A 16,679-nucleotide genomic window follows, 5' to 3' on the forward strand; every position below is an offset into this window, starting at 1 on the left:
GCGGGCGTCTCGCCATCTGCTGGCAGCAGTGCAGATCCGCGGGACCATGGATCGCGACGGCTCGTTGGACGGCGGGTGCGTAGTGATCACAAGGTGCAAGAGGGCGACTCGTCGGATGCAGGGCAGTGTTTCTTATGGGGTAATAGCTTTCCCAAACGAGCGGGGGGCTCTAGTTTCATGGGGGTAAGAGAAATAGGGCCCCTCACTCGCGCGATCCTTCCGTACGTCATGTATCGTTGAATTGCGCGACTCGTGACGGCCGCCCGTCGGTGTGCGGGGAAGTGCGAGCTGCTTGCGTCACGCCGAAAGAAATTTCTCTCTCCCAAGCTCCCAACATCTTGGAAGACCCTTCTGCGGCAGAGCGGCGCCGCTAGTTAGCCTGTGTGCCCGTGTCGCAAGAGCCGCGTGGGCTCGCATACACCCACACACAACACAACACACAACCACGAGGCCCCGTGTGCCTGCAATGCATCCATCCGCACCCCTACTGCTGCTGTGCTGTGCTGTGCTTTCGAGTGATCGATAGATTAATTGCTTGATTGCTCGATTGATTGACATGCTCCCTCCCTGACCGGCGCTGGACAATGAACACCATGCGACAGGAATAGACCACCCTGCTGCCCTTTCCGCGACCTAAACAAGCGCCCCCTTTCCCCGCAAGCCTTGCTGCCGTCAGGTGACGCTCTGGCCGTGGGGCGTGGAGACTTTTTGGAGCGGGAAAAGGGGTCCGAGGAGATGAAGGGTTCATCGTCGTCGTGTCGTCGTAGGTCGTCCATCGGTGAGCCGCGGCAAGCCGCGCTGCGGTCCATGGCCCGGCGCGGGAAAGATGGACCCGAGCAAGGGAAGGAGGGAGGGCTGGAGGGCTCGGTCGCGGCTGCCCTACCCCGGACTTTGTTTCCCCACATCACATGACGCCCGACGAGGGAGCGATGGCGCGCCACACGTCGAACGACAAAACAACGTCCAGACCCCCACGGGCCCAGCCGCTTGCCGCTCGCGCCCCATCGTCGTCGTCGTCGTCGTCGTCGTCGTCGTCGTTGTGCATATTCTTTCCGAACATTGGTCTCGTGCTCTCTTTCACTTTCGGCGTGGCACTGCGGCTGGGAGTTTCGCACACGTAATATTGTCCTACGATACATTTTCTTCTATCCGTCTCGCATGCGTCCTGCCGTCTCTCTCTCTCTCTCTCTCTCTCTCTCCCTCCCTCCGAATTCGCTCATCTCCCCATCTCCGCCTTCCCCTCCTTCGCTCACCCTCTCTCTTCCCCTCCTCTTCCTCCTCACCGCCACAGCGGCGCATCCGAGCGGATAAAGGTAAAAAGCATCGACAAGCGCCGGCCGCCACCCAACAACCCATAAGGGGTATGTATGATCATACAAGCGTGATCCATATTCATCGAAAGTCTAAGAGGGGTAAAATAAAAAATAAAAAATAAAAAAGGGTGAGAAAAGAGAAGGGAATTAATCGTCTACGTTCAAGAATCGGGAAAAAAGAATGGGGTATCCGTTGCCTCCGCGCGCATCGCACTACCCATTAAAAAATGGCTAAAGGCACTCGTTGCAAGCATTACCAGCAAATAATCGGTTCGGACGAAGCGACAAAACGAGGCCGCGCGATTACAGAGCGATCATGGCCGCAGCGGCAGCGAAGGCGGCGGCCAGACCACCGGAGAGGTAGACGGCGTCAGCGCCCGAGGCGTCGGCGCTAGCGTCCGCCGTGGACGACGCCGACATGGCAGCAGCGGTGGCAGTGACCTTGGTCTTCTGGATGTTGCCGTAAGAAGTGCCGGTGGGAGCGCCGTAGGTGTAGAGGGAGGTGGTGGTGCTGGCGACGACGACGGTGCTGTCGAGCACAAAGTACGGGAAGTAGTTGGTCTCGGAGGTGTCGTCGTCGTTGATGATCTCGATGGTGTAGTCGGCACCGCGCACCGTGTTCTTGTCGACGTTCCAGGTGAAGTTGCCGTTGTTGGCAGTCTTCTCGACGATGGGCGTACCCTCACGCAAGTTCGTGCTGGAACCAGAGCGAAGCACCAGCGTCACCGTCTTACCGGCAGTGGGCTTCCACTCGATGTTGATAGGCTGACCGGCAACGGGCTGGAAGCCACTGTTCAGAAGGTTAGTATCTTTTTTTTCTCATGCAAGTCGTATTTATCCTCGTCCATTGGTAAGCACTCACGTGGTGGGAACGACGAAGGGGTTCTCAGCCGCAGCGGCAAGGGCGGCAAGGCCGGCGAAGATGATGGCGGTGAAGGAACGCATGTTGATTATGGAAGAGTCGGATTCGACGGATTCAGACGTGGTCGTGGACGTGGTAGTGGTAGTCGAAGGAGGTATTGATAAAGCTTTATGCAACTGGCACGCGCTCAAGAGATGGATGAAGCACAAGCAGCGAAGCAAGGGAGTGTATGTTGTTCCGAGAGAATGGACGGATGCTCCGAGGGGTGGCCAAAGGACGGACGGGATTATGCGCAAAGAGAGAGCGACGTTGATTCGAGGGTAAGCCGAGAGGAGCAAGCAACGAGCAAAAGCCAGCGGCCATGGGGGCACCTTTGTACTTCACGAGCAATAATCTCGCAGTCAAATGAAATGATCGCCCGCAGGGACGACAGAGCAGCAACAGCGGCGAGTCCAGGCGGGCGGCGCTCTATCGCTGGGCGGGGCCGCGGCTCCATTGAGCGTAGCGTGAAGGAAGATGCCTGCCCGGCACTTTCGCGATGCTGCGTGTCTCGCCATCCGGCACACAGGCACAAGCACACACCAACACATCCACAGTCCCACAGCATCGCACAGATAAAGGGGCGGCATGAACACTTTTTCTTCTTCACCTTCAACTTCAGCTCTCCATGTGTTGTTGACGCGACACAAAAGAGGACGAGGCAGCCATGGCCACCCCCATTCTTGTGCACCACGCATCGAGGCGCAGCAGCGCCTCCCTCGACCACTCCTCCTCCTCCTCCTCCTTGCTCGACGCTCGACGGCAATAATAATCCCCCAGTGCCAACTGCCATGTGCGGGCTCCTCCAGACGTCGCTAATGCAGGGGCGCGCCCCGTCGGCGCAAAGCTCGCCTCGCTGTTGGTCGCCTTTACCCTGCAGGCGCGGCCCGAGCGCCGCCCGCCGCGGCTCTATTCTGCCAAGGCAGCTGCGAAGCCGGGCTCGTCTGGGCCCGCGTCATCGGTCGCCTCGGTCCTCGAGATTCCCGGGCAGGCTGGTGTATTAGATAGAGAGCGTTTGAAGTAATAAATTGTATGTATCCACCTAGATGCCATGTCGTCCCAGTAGCGCCCGTAAATGTCTCTCGGCTGCGCTGCGCAGCCGCCGCCTGGTGGACGGGATCGGCGACAGATACGGAGCTCGTCGACGCTGATCGACTGGCTATCTGCTGCCCGCTGGGCAGATCCGGGGAAAGCTAGTTCCAGATGGATCCTTCCCTTCTGCCATCTCTCTGCTCGCCAATCGACGACGTGACATGTCTGCCCCCTATCCGACTGCTAAAACTGGTTTCCATCCAACGCTCCTCCCAACCCGCCAGCCTAGATGCTTCGCTGCGTCGGGCGTGGCCGGCGCGCCGGGTCACGCGTGCGCGCACCACCGTCGCTGCGGCCCATGCCTTGCGCCTCGCGAGACTTGCCCAATCTCCGCGGCACCCAACAAGCTGCTGCATGCACCACCGATCTGCACTGCGCTGCGAGTTCGGCGCAAACTCAAAAAAAAGCTCAAAATCTGCATCGTCTTCTCATATTTCCGACTGCGAGCGAGCCACCACCACAAACCGCCGAAAGGGGCCGTAATGACTATCCGCAGCTCGCCGCATCGTTCTCGTGATTAACTACTAAGGTATACGTGGTACAATCAAACCCGATAGACATTACAATAAAAGTCCTCCCTGGCCCTGCCGTCATCGCCGCCCAGTGGGGGAAAACATAAAAAGTTAGCTCGTAACTTTAACGTAGCATACATAGTACAATTCGTGAACCGAACCCGCAAAAAGCCAACTGTTCGCCGTTAAATGCTCATGCCCGTGCCTGTCCGTACCACTCGTCTAGTTGAGGTACGCCATGGCAGCGAACGCGCACAGAACAAGCGCCATGGGGCTAGCGGAACGGGCGACAGCGGCGTTGGTCGACGAGACCACGGCAGCGCTGTTGGTAGGCGAGCTGGTTGCGTCGGAGTCGTCGGAGGTGGTAGCCGCGGTATGCGTGACCGTCGACGTATGCAGGCCGCTGCTCGTCGTGTTGGCGGGCACCGACAGAGTCGAGAACGCGGCAGCGCTGACGCTCGCGTTGGCAGCGGCACTCGAGACGGCGGCAAGGCTGGAGTTGGCCGACGCGATGACGGAGGAGAGCGAAGACGCGGCGGCAGTGATGGAGGACGTCAGTGCAGGGAGAGAGGCGGGGCTGCTAGCGATGATGATGTTGCTGGAGCTGGCAGCGCTGGAGGTAAGAGCCGCGACAGAGGAGCTGGCAGCAGCAGTGGAGCTGGCGGCAGCACTAGAGACGGCAGCAGCGCTAGACGTCGCGGCAGCGCTGGAGCTCGCGGAGCTGGAGGCCTTGACGGTGCTGTCGACGGGGAACAGGTTCGAGTAGTTGTCCTCACTGCCCTGCTGGATTTCCAGGGCGTAGTTGCCGGCAGGAAGGCTGGTGTCAACGGTCCAAGTGAAGGAGCCGCCGGTTGCCGAGTTGGTCAGGATGCCAACAGTACCAAGCTGCTTCGGGTCACCCGAGCGCAGAATGAAGGTAACGGGCTGAGGTACTTAGTTAGTTGCTGCTCTACTACGTACAAATTTGTTTCACGCGAGCAGGCACTTACAGCATTAACGTCGGGAGCAACATAGTTGATGGTGTAGGTCTTGCCGGCCGTGATACCAGCCGGGACGTCGGCCGGGAAGAACAGCGTCTTGCTCTGGGCGGCAGCCGACGAGACGAGGGCCAGAGCGGCGAAGAGGGTCTTCTTGAACTGCATGTTTGAGATTGTTGGTTGAGAATGGAAAGAACGTCGGTGTTTGGAGAGCGGGTAGGCGCGCAAGGAGCGTGGTGGTAGAGGGAAGTAATTACTCTGGCGGAAAAGAACGTGGTGACGGAAGGGATAAACAGCTAGTTAAAGAATGGATGCTCGCATTCACCCGGTGGCACAGCGACGTCGCAATCTCTGTCGTTGAGCGTGACCCGGCCAGCGCAGCCAACGACTATCGCGGGAGGAGCAGGACGGGCAGGGCATGTTAAATGACACTGCCCCATCCGGCCTAGCCCCGGCCCTAACCCAGCTCTTAACTGGCCTGCTGGTGAAGATCCGCCACCAACGACCCACGCCTTGAACCTTCTTCCTCCGCTGTCTCTCATCGCAACAGCCCTGTCGCTGCTTGGCGCTGCAGCAATCTCCGGCATAGGTGCATGCCCTGGACCTGGTCCGGGGCCCTTTTCCACCTCTCCGCAGCCGATACGGCAGCTCGAGTCCTGCTGACCTCATCATCCCCCATCTCCCATGCATGCAAGGGCGCTGCGACGCGCCGTCCCTTGCAGGCGGCTGAACCGCTCTCGCCTGATCCGTGTAACCTCACCGCTCATGCTGCCTCTGCGGCGTGAAGGAACGCTCCAATCCGTCCCGTTGCATTCGCGGCTTGACGCCAGTATAGACGACTATTGCTTTTCGCAAGGGCCTGAGCCTGAACCTGCCCGCCTGAGGCGACGCTCAATAATCATCAACCCTTCACTGCTCGTTTCCTCGACGTAGGACCAATGTCGCAGCCATATGGCTTTTCATCACCCAGCCTGCAGGAATGTTGCACCGCCCAGGGTCGAGGGTCCTTTGTCTTGTCGCATGTCATGCGAGGTGAGATGAGGAGAGGTGAGAGGAGCGTCGTCGGTAGTCCGCCGGCGCATTCGAAGGCTAGCGTGACAGACTGCGCCCGTTCGCCAATCCAAAAGGTACCGTGATCAACAACAACAACAACAACAACTCTACCAAATGCAAAAGCTGTCCATTCAAACACTACTACAGCTAGAGAAAAAACAATAAAATATGAAAGATGCCCTGAGTCGCCGATGGGTATGCCGCCAGCCCCAAGACTCCGCCGCACCAATGAGCATGAGAACCGTCCACTTCATAAGCAAAACCTTATCATCCGACCCTATCATCGTCTACCGTCATTTCACTATCGTGTCCCGCATCAACGCCACAATGGCCGCCTATCTAGTCCCGTTGACTCCGTTCGGCGCTTGAGTGAGGTCCAGTCGCTGCACCCACTTCTTGACGCCCGCCCACTCCTCTGCTCTCACACCGTCAAGTCCACCCAGCTCGCTGCCGACTTCGAACACGCTCACCACACCGTCCAGACCGCCCGTTGCGATCCTCTTGCCCTCATGCGGCTCCCAAGCCAATTTGTTTAGACTCCTTGCCATGAAGCTGCGGCCTGTCTTGTCGCTGGGTGTCGTCTTGGCCACTGGCACCTCGACGTCGACGTTGATGTCCCACACCTCCAGGCTTCCCGCGCCGTCGACGAGCGCGAAGACACCTGGGTGCACCGGACTCCAGCGGGCGTCGTAGACCAAGTCTTCGCGCACAAATTCGTGCAGCGGGGTTTGCGCTTGTGGAGCCCCGGCCACACTGATAGTCGCTGTCGCCGCTGGAGGCCGCACCTTCCACAGTCTGACACTCCAGTCGAGACTGGAAGACAACACCAAGTCGCCGAGATCGATGGGGCCACGCGCAGGGTGGAAGTCCAACGACATGACGGGGGCTGCGTGACCACGGTAGGCAACACGCGTGTCGACACCGGCTTTGGCACCGGCGCGGTCGTACCGATGGCATGGATAGATGGAGCCTTCCTCCGAACCAGCGAGGAAGTAGGTCGGGTCGGCTTGTGGGAAAGCTATGCACGTCGGCGCCATGTCCTCAGTCTTTGCAGGCGGCGGCGTGGTGAGTTCGAGATATTCTTGGGGTTGTGAGAGCATGTCCACGGTCCAGCCGCAGACGACACCATCGGTCGAGCAGGAAATGATATTGTTGGCGTTTTGGGTGCCAACAATGTCAATGGAGTAGACGGGGTGAGTATGTCCGGACCCTGTGAGTGGTGTCTTTTGGACAGGCGTGGATTTAGCTCGTGTGTCCCACAAGAGCACCTGACCGCTGTAGGCGCCACCAATGATGAGATTTGGGTGGAAAGGTGAGAACTGCGCGGTCAAGATATCAGACTGCGCATGGAAGATGTATTCGGGGCGGTCGTGCATGTGCAGATTCCAGACTTGGACGAGACCATCCGGATCGTGGGGTGCTGAAGGGTTCTTCGTGTACGCGGCCAGAACCAGCTCAGGGAACTTTCGAGTTGTTAGCTGCTGCAAACCACATAATACGAAAGCGTGTCAAACCTTTGGCGAGAAGCTCAGGTCACTAATCATACGCTTCTTGCTCCATCGCTCGTCGTAAAACTGCACAATTTCCCGTACCCGCCTGCCCTTCTTGCCTCTCGTAAAGCCGTCATCATCTTCGTCAATGTCGTCCAGTGCGCCCAATGCGTAATCAGCGAGAAGATCATACTCCTCGTCCAGCGCCCTTTCAATGACCTTGGTGGAGCGTTCAACGAAGTCCAGGAATGTGTCCGAGGAGGTGACGGCATTCAACTCCTCATCGTCCAGGGTCCGCGAGGGGAATTTGGGCTCGGCCGGTGCTGCAGCCGCTGCTTCTCCGTCAGCACCTAGAGATTGTAGGGCCTTGAGCTCCTCCTCAATCTCTTTGCGGATGTTCTGCCGCAGCTCTTCATCCCTCTCTCGTTCGCGCCTGCTCAACCTCTTGCTAGCCCTGTTCTTCTTGGACGGTGATCCCCATGGCTCGTCCTCTGGTTCCGACTCGGACGGGCGTCGTTGCGGAGGCGTCCAGGGTTCGGATGTCTGGACACCCTTGCTGTACGTGATGATTTCGTGCTTGGAATCGGACGTCTCTTCGTAAACGGTCGTGAGAGGGGCAATGGACAGCATTTGCGGAACCGGAGTTGCCGCAGTAGGTGGTGAGCTCGTAGTGTCGAGAGTATCAGCAACGCTAGACAACTGGCTGGTGCTGACAACAGACGTCGGCCTGCTGCCCCTTGTCCCAGCTGGGGAAGAAGGGTCTCTTGCTCCCGCGGAGCCGGGGCGGCCCTCTCCCACCAGGCTCTGGATCAGGTTGTCTAGTTCGCGTCTGCTGTCAGCGCGGCTTGGGGTGGGCGACACTAGCTGAGGAAGGCATCAGCAGTGTTACAGACAAAGTGGGCCGGCGGGCGTACCTCTGAGCCCTCGCTGGTGCTCTGGCGGCTGGCGGTGAACTCGCGCTGGCGGAGCTCGCGCTGGCGCTTGAGCTCGGCGAGCTTCGCCTTCTTGGCCAGAATCTCGTCGCGGCGCTGCTGCATGGTGGACGAGTGCTCCGACATGGCGGCGGTGGGGGAGACGGGGAGTCTAGTAAATTGTGTGTGTGTGTGGCTGTACAGTGCTGTGGCAGTGGTCCTTGTTGGCCCGTGGACGACGCGCCGGGAGGTCCGCGGGTTACGGAGGCAGCGCGTCGGGGGAGAGAGAGGGGGCTGCCGTGTCGTCTCTGGCAACGCAAAGTGTAAAGACGGTGATATGCGTTGGTGTTCCCCGATGGAATTGCAGCTGTCCGGGGGCTTGCCGGCAATCAGCCGGACGGGAAGAACCGCGACAACCTCACGACCGACGCAAAAGTGATCTTCTGCAGCTCCAGCAGCCAACACTTTCGCATCTCCCCTCGCCTCTATCCACCCTTAGCCGGCCGGTATCGCTCGCCGTCGCCGCAATTGACCAATCTCCACCCTCTCTCCGACATCGTCACAATGGCCTCGACGGGAGTCAACGTACGCTCTTCCCTCCTCCGCCAGCTCTCGCCAGCGACCATTGCCGCTTTCCATCGAGTCCTGCGCGTTCCCCGCCCCTGACTTCCCCGTCTAACTCCGTCTCCAGGTCCTCCGGTGGTCTGCGCTCGGCCTCGGCCTCTTCTACGGCGTCTACCACCAAGCCCAGATCTCGACGAAGGAGAAGCTCGACCAGTCCAAGCGGGAGTACGCGCACAAGGAAGACCTGATCAAGAAGGCCAAGGCCGAGTATGCCCAGAAGAACGCGCCGGCGTCAAGCAAGTCCGACAGTACGTATTCCGTTGTCCCGCCATGGCTCGCGCACAGCCGCGCGTAGCGAAGCGCTGCCCTTGGCTGACAGATTCGCCATTCACAGTCATCACCGACCCCGAGCACCCCAACTTTGACCTGGAAAAATTCCTGAAGGCCAAGGCCGGGAACTAGATGGGCTGTGCGGCACGGGAACAACGACACAAGAGAGGAAGCGTGGGGGCGTAATCTTGGACGAAAAGCGACGCATAGCGGAAGCAGCGAAATGAGATGCGATTGCGCCGCAGTCTTCCGCCATGCTGAAGAGCTCGTGGGTGTAAGACATGTACATTGTACAATATAGACTTTGTCTGTGGTCCATCCGCCCGTCCGACCGTTGGTGCGCTCATGAATCGAGTTATTTATACATCACCGGATAAACCCGCCATCTCCAGAATTCGATCGGCCAGTATATCGCAGCAACGAGGAGTTGTTCAAGATACGCTTTCGGCATTGCCGTCTCTAACGACGCCCAATCCGCGAGCCAGTTCAGCTGATGGAATGGAGATTGCCTTGTTTGAAACTAATCCCCCAGATGAGTGAATCTTCCGCTTCACTTTCTCTTGGCGTCTCGAAACATTATCCCAAGAAATACTCCCGAATTGCTCATACTAATCCAAAGCCTTAAAGAAATAAGAAACACCGGCTAGAAATATGGTCATGTCCATTTTGACAGCCAATTGAGAAAAAAACAATAACTTTTGAACTAAAGGAAGCGTAAATATCTACTTTGAATCGAATGTTTGACCCATATCTCAGGCACCTCCTCCTGCCTTCCCAATATCAATCCCAAATCTACTAACCCCCGGCTCATCCTCGTCTTGCCACCATCCCAGTCTAAACAGAAGACCTTTAAAAACTTTCTTCTCGAGCTCCCTATCACTCATCCACTCTGAACCCGATGGAATAATATTCGAGGTCATTAGATCAGAGCCCGCCAGCAAGCTCGCCACCGCTGCAATGCTGCAAGGGTTCTTCGGAAGGAGTTTTCGGGTATCCATGATGCAAAAGGTCACCGCGCTGCACACGAGCATTGCTAGCAGGAGACCTTGCAAGATGTGAGTCGAAATGGTGCTTTGCTTCAACCGCAGCGTGTCTGTGCTGACCATAGTTCCATTTATGTCAGACGCATCGTCAGAAGCTGCTCGTCTGCAGTCCATAATCTGTGCAACGACTCTGCTATACACTCTTGATACAGCATCATTAAGCTTGTGTATGTTGGTGTCGCCTATCAGTTCACTGATAGGAACTCCGTCTTTGCCGTACACCGCAAGGCCAAACACGCCAAAGAGTTCTTCGCTTGTCCGATCACCAGTGTTCGGATTGGCTAGCGTAAAATCATCAAAGCTAGTGGGCCCAGAGTTCGAGAAGACTTTGCTGGTACTTTTATCGGGCACCGGCGGCTTTTCGTTCGAAATAGTGTAACTGGGTAGGTTAAACGTAACGCTAACGTCAAGCTGCTCAATGTATGGCCAGCAAGAAAGTGCCGTCACTTCGGTTATGGTTTTGTTGACAGCTCGACCAATTGAAGCTACTATTGGAGGGGCTTCTTCGAAATCCATAATGATCGAGTTCCAGTGACCGAAGTAGCCCGTGCCGCTCCAGTCTTTGTTTCCCATAATGGTCACAGTGCTATTAATAGTAGGAATCGAGCCCTCAGACAGGTTTGGGTTGTCGATAGCCCACTGCATAAACTCTGGACTGGAGACAGAGCAGTTTGCATTCCCTCGTAAGGAAGGGACTACCACTTGTAGCTCGCTCGCATTCTTCGAAACTTCTCCGTTTGCTCTAACCTGTAGCTTCGGGAACGCCAGCTGATCATGTGTCCAAGTTGGCTCCGTTAGGTTATACGCAAGGACAAGGTTTGCCTGCTTAACGCCTTCTGAGGAAACATAGTGGGACGTATTGAACCAACCCATGCGTTGGACCTGTACTTCTTGATGGGTTTGGGTATACTCGGTATAAAACAGGCCGCCGGTTACGATTGTCAAGAAGGATGACAACATCATAGCAAATCCCGCCGCCACAACTGTATATTGCAGTTTACCCACTGCAACAAACAGTGCGTGTAAACCCAATTTTGCAAGATGGTTCTCCATGATGCTAGTTCGTGCTGGAGCTGCCCCTACACGAAGGTTGTGATAAGGGTTGAAAATCTTGATAGCATAATCAAGCATGCCGAAGAGGAGCTGGACACCGACCATAACCAAAACAGGGATGTAAGTCCAAGCATAATGTACGGCCAAGCTCTTATCAATTGTAGCAATTCCATTTTTGTCCTGTGAGTGGGCCAACAGAAGTGTCAAGGCGATCACTACTGCGATGGGAGAAACTGCAATCAGAATACGACCGGTAATGGAAACCGCGAATGGCCGCCACCATTTTATTTTATCTTCCGTGAGAGGTACGGAAGATGCAGGCTCCATGTCTGAAGTGCCAGATTCTGTAATCGCGAAGGGCGAAGACGAGTGAGGTTGGACCGACGTCTTGAACTCCCGGTGCTGAAGTCGGTTGCGGAATTCTTGAAGTTCATGTGTTCCAAGACCTTCAAGGCTCGTCATGAGTTCCGGGCTTCGGGCTAGTATTGTAGAAAGTCCGCCAATGGAAGAAGGATCCCGGGATGTCGCTACAGTAGGCGACTTCACATATAGAAAACCGGCAATCCCAATCAAGAAGGCTAGGGTCGCTTCTATGATCGAGAAGGGTACAGTACGCACGTAAAGACGCGTTTCTTCTAGAACAACTTCTCCAGATAGGTCTTCCTGAGTTGGTCTCATGAGGTAGGACCGCGCATACTGAACAGCAACGCGTTGGAAGATTTGAGATAAGGAGCCATTCAACACTGCTGCGTCAGATGTGACATCTCCTTCTGGGCCTGCTGTCCGAAGGAAATCCAATAAGTGTTCATTGATCTCTTCCTCAGCTTCGTATATCGACTGTGCAAATCCTTTCGTCAAAGTCCATCCGGATATCCCAGCAAGCTGTGATGAGTTTCCACCAACGGGGATGGATATATTCGGCGACCAGTATCCGTCGTCATCTTTGGTTAAGGTGACTGATGCCCGCTGAATTTTGTAATGAGGTTTGCAAGAGAGTGCTACTTTTGGTCTGAAAGTAGATTCCGAGATGGTAAAATTAGCCGCGGTCAGAGAGCCGGAGTCGTCGGCAGTAGAGGAAGTAGTAGGGGTGCTCGGCTTATTAGTAGAAGCGCTTAGCGAGGTACTCTGTCCATTGTTGATGATATTTGGCATAGTGGTAGAGGCTTCTGGTGCCTCGATGGTGATACTAGCGTCATCGGAAGTGTCGGGATCATCTATGGAGACAAGTTGATCATCGTTAGAATCGTTTGGGTCATCGATAGACACCAGGGAGTCATCGGTTGAGGTATCGATAACTTCCGTGGAGACATCATTGTTCGATACGCCGTTCGAGGAACCATCACGAATTGATAACGCTGAGATGTCTCTCTCGAAAGGCCTAGTGGTGCTTGTCCAATCGCCAAAGATGATGATGAACCGGTTCGCATCGTCCCCATTTTCCAGGTTTGTGCAAGTGGATCCGTTCCAGGACATGGATTGGCCCTCTTGGACAGCGACAAAAAGATTGTCACAAGTGTCCGTGGAAATCCATACATTCGCTTGTTCCGTATAGGTTTGGATTCTCCTTGGTATGGGTTCAAGCAAGGGATTTTGCTCGCCAGTAGTAGTGTCAACGGTGTTTTCGATTACGTTTCCGACCTCGCAGGTAAGATCTGCAGAGAAAACATTGACTTCCGCGGTTACGATAAACGATGATGCTATCCCATGCTATAAGTAAAGAGTTTATCCGGTTAGGAGCTAGACGTACCGGCTGGAGAGTCGAATGATTGATATGCATAAAGTGGCGTCGTGCCCTCCGGATACTGAAGGCTGTATGCAAGAGTTCCGTAAGCTACTGAGGCGGACTTTGCACTTACTCCCGCATCTGCATTGCCGTAAAATACGTTTCGGGCAATGAGTGGCGAATGGCTTTGTTTGAGAGCTGTCGGAAGGGCGATGAATAGACCGCTAGATAGGACGGTGATTAACTTGATGAAGAAAGTACCAGCTATGGCCGTCGTGACAATAAAGTGCTTTTCTTTGGCCGAGGTAAAGAGGCTGATAATATTCATTGGGTCCGTGTAATCCAAAAGGAGGCTCTTCCCAACAGGCTGTGGTTCCTGAGCCATAAGATTCCATGGTGCCATCTGTTTCGATCGATACTCAACCTGGGCCCATAGAGCTGCGAGTAATGTTGATACTGCTACAGTCTTAGATTAAGTACATGCAAATATAACGATAAACTTGCCGGCTGTAGGCCCGTAAGTCCATAGGTAATAGTATTTCGTGTTCGAGTTGCATAAGCCGGAATTACGAACGGAAACTCCATAAAGGGCCCCTAGGGCGATACCGATGGCCAAAAAAACACATATGAAAAGTATGAGATTGGTACGACGAAGAAAAAATGGGATCCATAACGGACGGAGCGAACCAGGAGAACGGTCATCCTCAGTGACTTGGGCTGAGGGCTGGCCTGTCGGTTTTTCAGATGTTTTCCTGAAGCCTGGCCACTGAAATCGCATTTTGAGGTCTGAAGAAGGAGCACATGGTCAGGCTCTAACAAGCAACTGCCTGTCTTTTGAATAGCGAGAGTAGTGAGGCACAGCAACTATGCGGTTAAGGCGTTATGCGATCTCGTTGCCTGATTTAGTCTAATTTTGGAGGTGATTGTTGTGACTATCCACTCGGGCGCGTATTCCATGAGTGGGCGCTTAATTGATCTGCTGCTCGCGTCCACCGCATTTTCTGTTTCTTGAGCCTCTCGTGCGAGAACCACGAAAATCTATGGTATGGAAAAGGGGAGGGGAAATCTCATCACAAGGAACGAACATTTTGTTCTCAGTCTCTGATGTTTTTCGAAGTAGCGCGAGTATGTAGGCGTGGTGGCACGATGGGTAGAAGTGGGGTGGGGCTGGAAAGCGAATTTGTGGGCACGTGGGGAAAGGCTCATTTTCTGCGCGGCAGCGGCAGCGGCAGCGGCAGCGCGGCTATTGTAGATGCGATGACCACTTTCTTCCCTAAGGAAAGTCTAACCCACAAAGGCGGTCAGATTAACTCTTCTGCGCCGCATCTAATCTTAAAGCTTGTTAAAACGTTCACTCTTGACTCCGTAATTCCGTAGCGATGTTCAATTAACCAACGGCTACTTATGTAACCAGCGTTGTCGTCACGCGTTGCATACGCACCCAGAAGGTGCGCGGCTGGAGACGCTGAAATGGCAGTGGACGTAGTACCATTCCACTCCCCGAGATTATCCAACACTAGCTGGCTAATTCCCTAGAGAGGTTAGTGCATGTAATTCCGTTATAACTAAAGATTTCCGTGTCTCGTAGGATGACAAACAACCCGTTGCTTGAACCCGCGGAGATGTTGATTGCCGCCTATAGAGTACTTACTATTCAATAAATTAAAACACTGATAAGCAACTTGTCAGTAGTCCTGTTTGGATAAGAGAAGTAGCTGTTCACCATATTAAAAATTATAGTTACATGTAGAGCCAACGTGGCTGGGTGGAGTAGAACCCTCCTAACTTCTTCCACGCATTTAATTGTGCGTTGGAGTAACAGACTATAGTCTAAATTAGTAAAGTCCCGGTAAATGCAGTAGCGATGGTAAAGTGTTCAGCTTTAATAAGCTAAACAAGCCGATGATTTTAATAGTGGTCCATATAGTCTGGAAGTAGATCCTTCTGTATATACTGAGGCTGTGACAAATACGCTATTAATAATTAATGCGTCAAGTTAAGCCTACTACGGAGGGTGCGTATTGTTGTTAATATCCCTACAGTAAGTGGCCTTCCGAAGAAGCAAGAGTATGTCTAGTCGCTTTGAATATAAATATCGAAGATACTGCAACCATGCCTAAATGCTCCCGTAAGTAGATTATAACGCCATATAGCTTACTTCTTACATAGATCTAAAGCTTGTATTCGCAGCTAAATATGACGCTCATGAGGGTAGGTAGAATGTAACAATATTCACCCCTCAGACCGTAATAGAGTCGCAGCAATGGTGAAGACTACACCTAATTAGCTTGTAGCATCGTCATAGAAAATAAACACTGACTCATAGTAAGACTATGGACCTATAGTAATAACAGTAGGAATTTGCAGAGCAAATAGCCATGGTTTTAGGTTAAGAGGCTAAGTAGAATTACAATAAAAAGTAGTATGATAACGAATGTAGTAGTGAGCACATTATGGGCTCTAGACGGAAGCAGTACCTACCTAGAGAGGAGGGATAGTTATGCTCGGCACGTCTCTGCTCATAGACTCGCGACTACACTTTTGATAGGGGAGGGTAGTGCTTCGAGAGAAGATACCGCCGGGAACTTCACCTATACCTTCACAGAAAAGCGAAGACAACCAGTGCCAACATACGGTGCAACCATCCCTTTTGAGTGATTTGAGCCTTGAGCCACAGTTAAGCGGCATCACATGTAGCCGCCGATGGACATAAGGGCGGAGTCTTATTGGCCGAAAAGCTCCATAAAACCCCAGAAAATAGGGTGCCATCAGTGCTGTGCCGCAAAGCTCAAATCGGACCTCATTGAACAAACATTGATGATATGATAAAATATGCGAAAGAAAAATAAACGATAATTTACCTGGTACTTCAGCGCATCATAACAACATCCATAGCAGCACAGCGATTGTGCGATGAAGGCTGCTTTTTTGCAAGAAGGTGGGGAAAATGGCAGCAAGAGTCTCGGCCGATTTCGACTGTGCCTCTTCCGCGCCTGTTTGAGGCCCACTATTCGATATTGAATCTCTGTGTGGCGCGTAAATCACGTGCAGGAGGGCGCCAATACTAAAGACGACGGCCGCCCACCGCTGACCGCGTGGGGTATTCCAGTTGTCTGTTAACCGTTGCTTCGATCTGTTCAAGAGTGGGCATCAGCTTTACAGGCCGCAGTTGGGGCCTGAAGGCCTCAGGCCTCCATGGCGGCCGCATTCCACCTCGCACCAAAGACGCGCCTTTTTCAGCCTTGGCACCTGGACTCTCCGGATACTGATGTAATCAAGGAAGTCATCAGTCGCGTCTCAGGAAGGAGCCCGTGGCCGAGAAGGCCATAGCACGAACTAACAGTGGCGTGAGCGGAGAAGAAATGGAGGCGCCGTGTCAAAGCGAGAGGTCTGGAAGAGAAGAGCAGTGCGCGTCCAACGGGCGGGCGAGGAACGGTCAAGAGCTAGAGGAAGAATGGGCGCGCGGCTAAGGTGCAGCTGCAGCTGCAGCAAGCCATCGTGGCAGCCGGCAGTGGCACCGGTGATGTGCTCCCTCCCCCACGTGACCGGCGGCGATGCCCTTACACCAGGCTGCCCCTGAAGCGGTTTGGTCTGCACGGCAGACGGCAACTAATGGACGCGGACGGATCGATTGAAAAGGCTCATCTGCGCAATGGGCTGCAGGCACGCCGTGGGGACCCCCTTGGGTCGTCTCTGCGGTCTTGGCCGCGAAACAGG

General features: G+C 54.4%; 7 protein-coding genes across 7 annotated transcripts; 3 read left to right on the forward strand and 4 right to left on the reverse strand.

The window, feature by feature from the left end:
* Positions 1 to 1,616: 1,616 nt before the first annotated feature.
* On the reverse strand, positions 1,617 to 2,258 carry K452DRAFT_294133 (uncharacterized protein; the record flags this gene model as incomplete). Its single annotated transcript, XM_033541665.1, has 2 exons — positions 1,617 to 2,103; positions 2,176 to 2,258. The coding sequence occupies 2 exons, from the start codon at positions 2,256 to 2,258 to the stop codon at positions 1,617 to 1,619; spliced, it is 570 nt and encodes a 189-aa protein (XP_033402283.1).
* K452DRAFT_67618 (uncharacterized protein) lies at positions 2,145 to 3,318 on the forward strand. Its single transcript, XM_033547020.1, has one exon. The coding sequence runs from the start codon at positions 2,346 to 2,348 to the stop codon at positions 3,216 to 3,218; it is 873 nt and encodes a 290-aa protein (XP_033402284.1). The 5' UTR covers positions 2,145 to 2,345; the 3' UTR covers positions 3,219 to 3,318.
* Positions 3,319 to 3,898: 580 nt separating this feature from the next.
* On the reverse strand, positions 3,899 to 5,041 carry K452DRAFT_67624 (uncharacterized protein). Its single transcript, XM_033547021.1, has 2 exons — positions 4,808 to 5,041; positions 3,899 to 4,742 (listed from the first exon to the last, which is right to left on the reverse strand). Exons 1-2 carry the CDS (start codon positions 4,958 to 4,960, stop codon positions 4,041 to 4,043), a joined length of 855 nt encoding a protein of 284 aa, XP_033402285.1. The 5' UTR covers positions 4,961 to 5,041; the 3' UTR covers positions 3,899 to 4,040.
* Positions 5,042 to 5,305: 264 nt separating this feature from the next.
* K452DRAFT_282756 (uncharacterized protein) lies at positions 5,306 to 5,845 on the forward strand. Its single transcript, XM_033539642.1, has one exon. The coding sequence runs from the start codon at positions 5,389 to 5,391 to the stop codon at positions 5,578 to 5,580; it is 192 nt and encodes a 63-aa protein (XP_033402286.1). The 5' UTR covers positions 5,306 to 5,388; the 3' UTR covers positions 5,581 to 5,845.
* Positions 5,846 to 6,183: 338 nt separating this feature from the next.
* K452DRAFT_323718 (uncharacterized protein) lies at positions 6,184 to 8,375 on the reverse strand (the record flags this gene model as incomplete). The annotated part of the gene is made up of 3 exons (XM_033544657.1): positions 6,184 to 7,311; positions 7,363 to 8,202; positions 8,253 to 8,375. The coding sequence occupies 3 exons, from the start codon at positions 8,373 to 8,375 to the stop codon at positions 6,184 to 6,186; spliced, it is 2,091 nt and encodes a 696-aa protein (XP_033402287.1).
* Positions 8,376 to 8,813: 438 nt separating this feature from the next.
* K452DRAFT_294136 (uncharacterized protein) lies at positions 8,814 to 9,275 on the forward strand (the record flags this gene model as incomplete). The annotated part of the gene is made up of 3 exons (XM_033541666.1): positions 8,814 to 8,834; positions 8,941 to 9,121; positions 9,208 to 9,275. 3 exons carry the CDS (start codon positions 8,814 to 8,816, stop codon positions 9,273 to 9,275), a joined length of 270 nt encoding a protein of 89 aa, XP_033402288.1.
* A 448-nt stretch (positions 9,276 to 9,723) lies between these two features.
* K452DRAFT_314831 (uncharacterized protein) lies at positions 9,724 to 14,089 on the reverse strand. The gene is made up of 3 exons (XM_033543800.1): positions 13,467 to 14,089; positions 12,987 to 13,418; positions 9,724 to 12,936 (listed from the first exon to the last, which is right to left on the reverse strand). Exons 1-3 carry the CDS (start codon positions 13,738 to 13,740, stop codon positions 9,896 to 9,898), a joined length of 3,747 nt encoding a protein of 1,248 aa, XP_033402289.1. The 5' UTR covers positions 13,741 to 14,089; the 3' UTR covers positions 9,724 to 9,895.
* Positions 14,090 to 16,679: the final 2,590 nt, after the last annotated feature.

The sequence above is a fragment of the Aplosporella prunicola genome, assembly GCF_010093885.1.
Source record: "Aplosporella prunicola CBS 121167 unplaced genomic scaffold K452scaffold_2, whole genome shotgun sequence".
Taxonomy (NCBI): Eukaryota; Fungi; Ascomycota; class Dothideomycetes; order Botryosphaeriales; family Aplosporellaceae; genus Aplosporella; species Aplosporella prunicola.

Excerpts from the sequence above, each read along its gene's own strand:
- K452DRAFT_67624 (XM_033547021.1), bottom strand. The coding sequence starts at position 4,960 with ATGCAGTTCAAGAAGACCCTCTTCGCCGCTCTGGCCCTCGTCTCGTCG. Across the intron at positions 4,743-4,807 it reads TTGCTCCCGACGTTAATGCT|CCCGTTACCTTCATTCTGCG; the intron begins GTAAGTGCCTGC and ends TAAGTACCTCAG.
- K452DRAFT_282756 (XM_033539642.1), top strand. The coding sequence starts at position 5,389 with ATGCCCTGGACCTGGTCCGGGGCCCTTTTCCACCTCTCCGCAGCCGAT.
- K452DRAFT_314831 (XM_033543800.1), bottom strand. The coding sequence starts at position 13,740 with ATGCGATTTCAGTGGCCAGGCTTCAGGAAAACATCTGAAAAACCGACA. Across the intron at positions 13,419-13,466 it reads GACTTACGGGCCTACAGCCG|TATCAACATTACTCGCAGCT; the intron begins GCAAGTTTATCG and ends AGACTGTAGCAG. Across the intron at positions 12,937-12,986 it reads ATCATTCGACTCTCCAGCCG|CATCATCGTTTATCGTAACC; the intron begins GTACGTCTAGCT and ends AGCATGGGATAG.
- K452DRAFT_67618 (XM_033547020.1), top strand. The coding sequence starts at position 2,346 with ATGCAACTGGCACGCGCTCAAGAGATGGATGAAGCACAAGCAGCGAAG.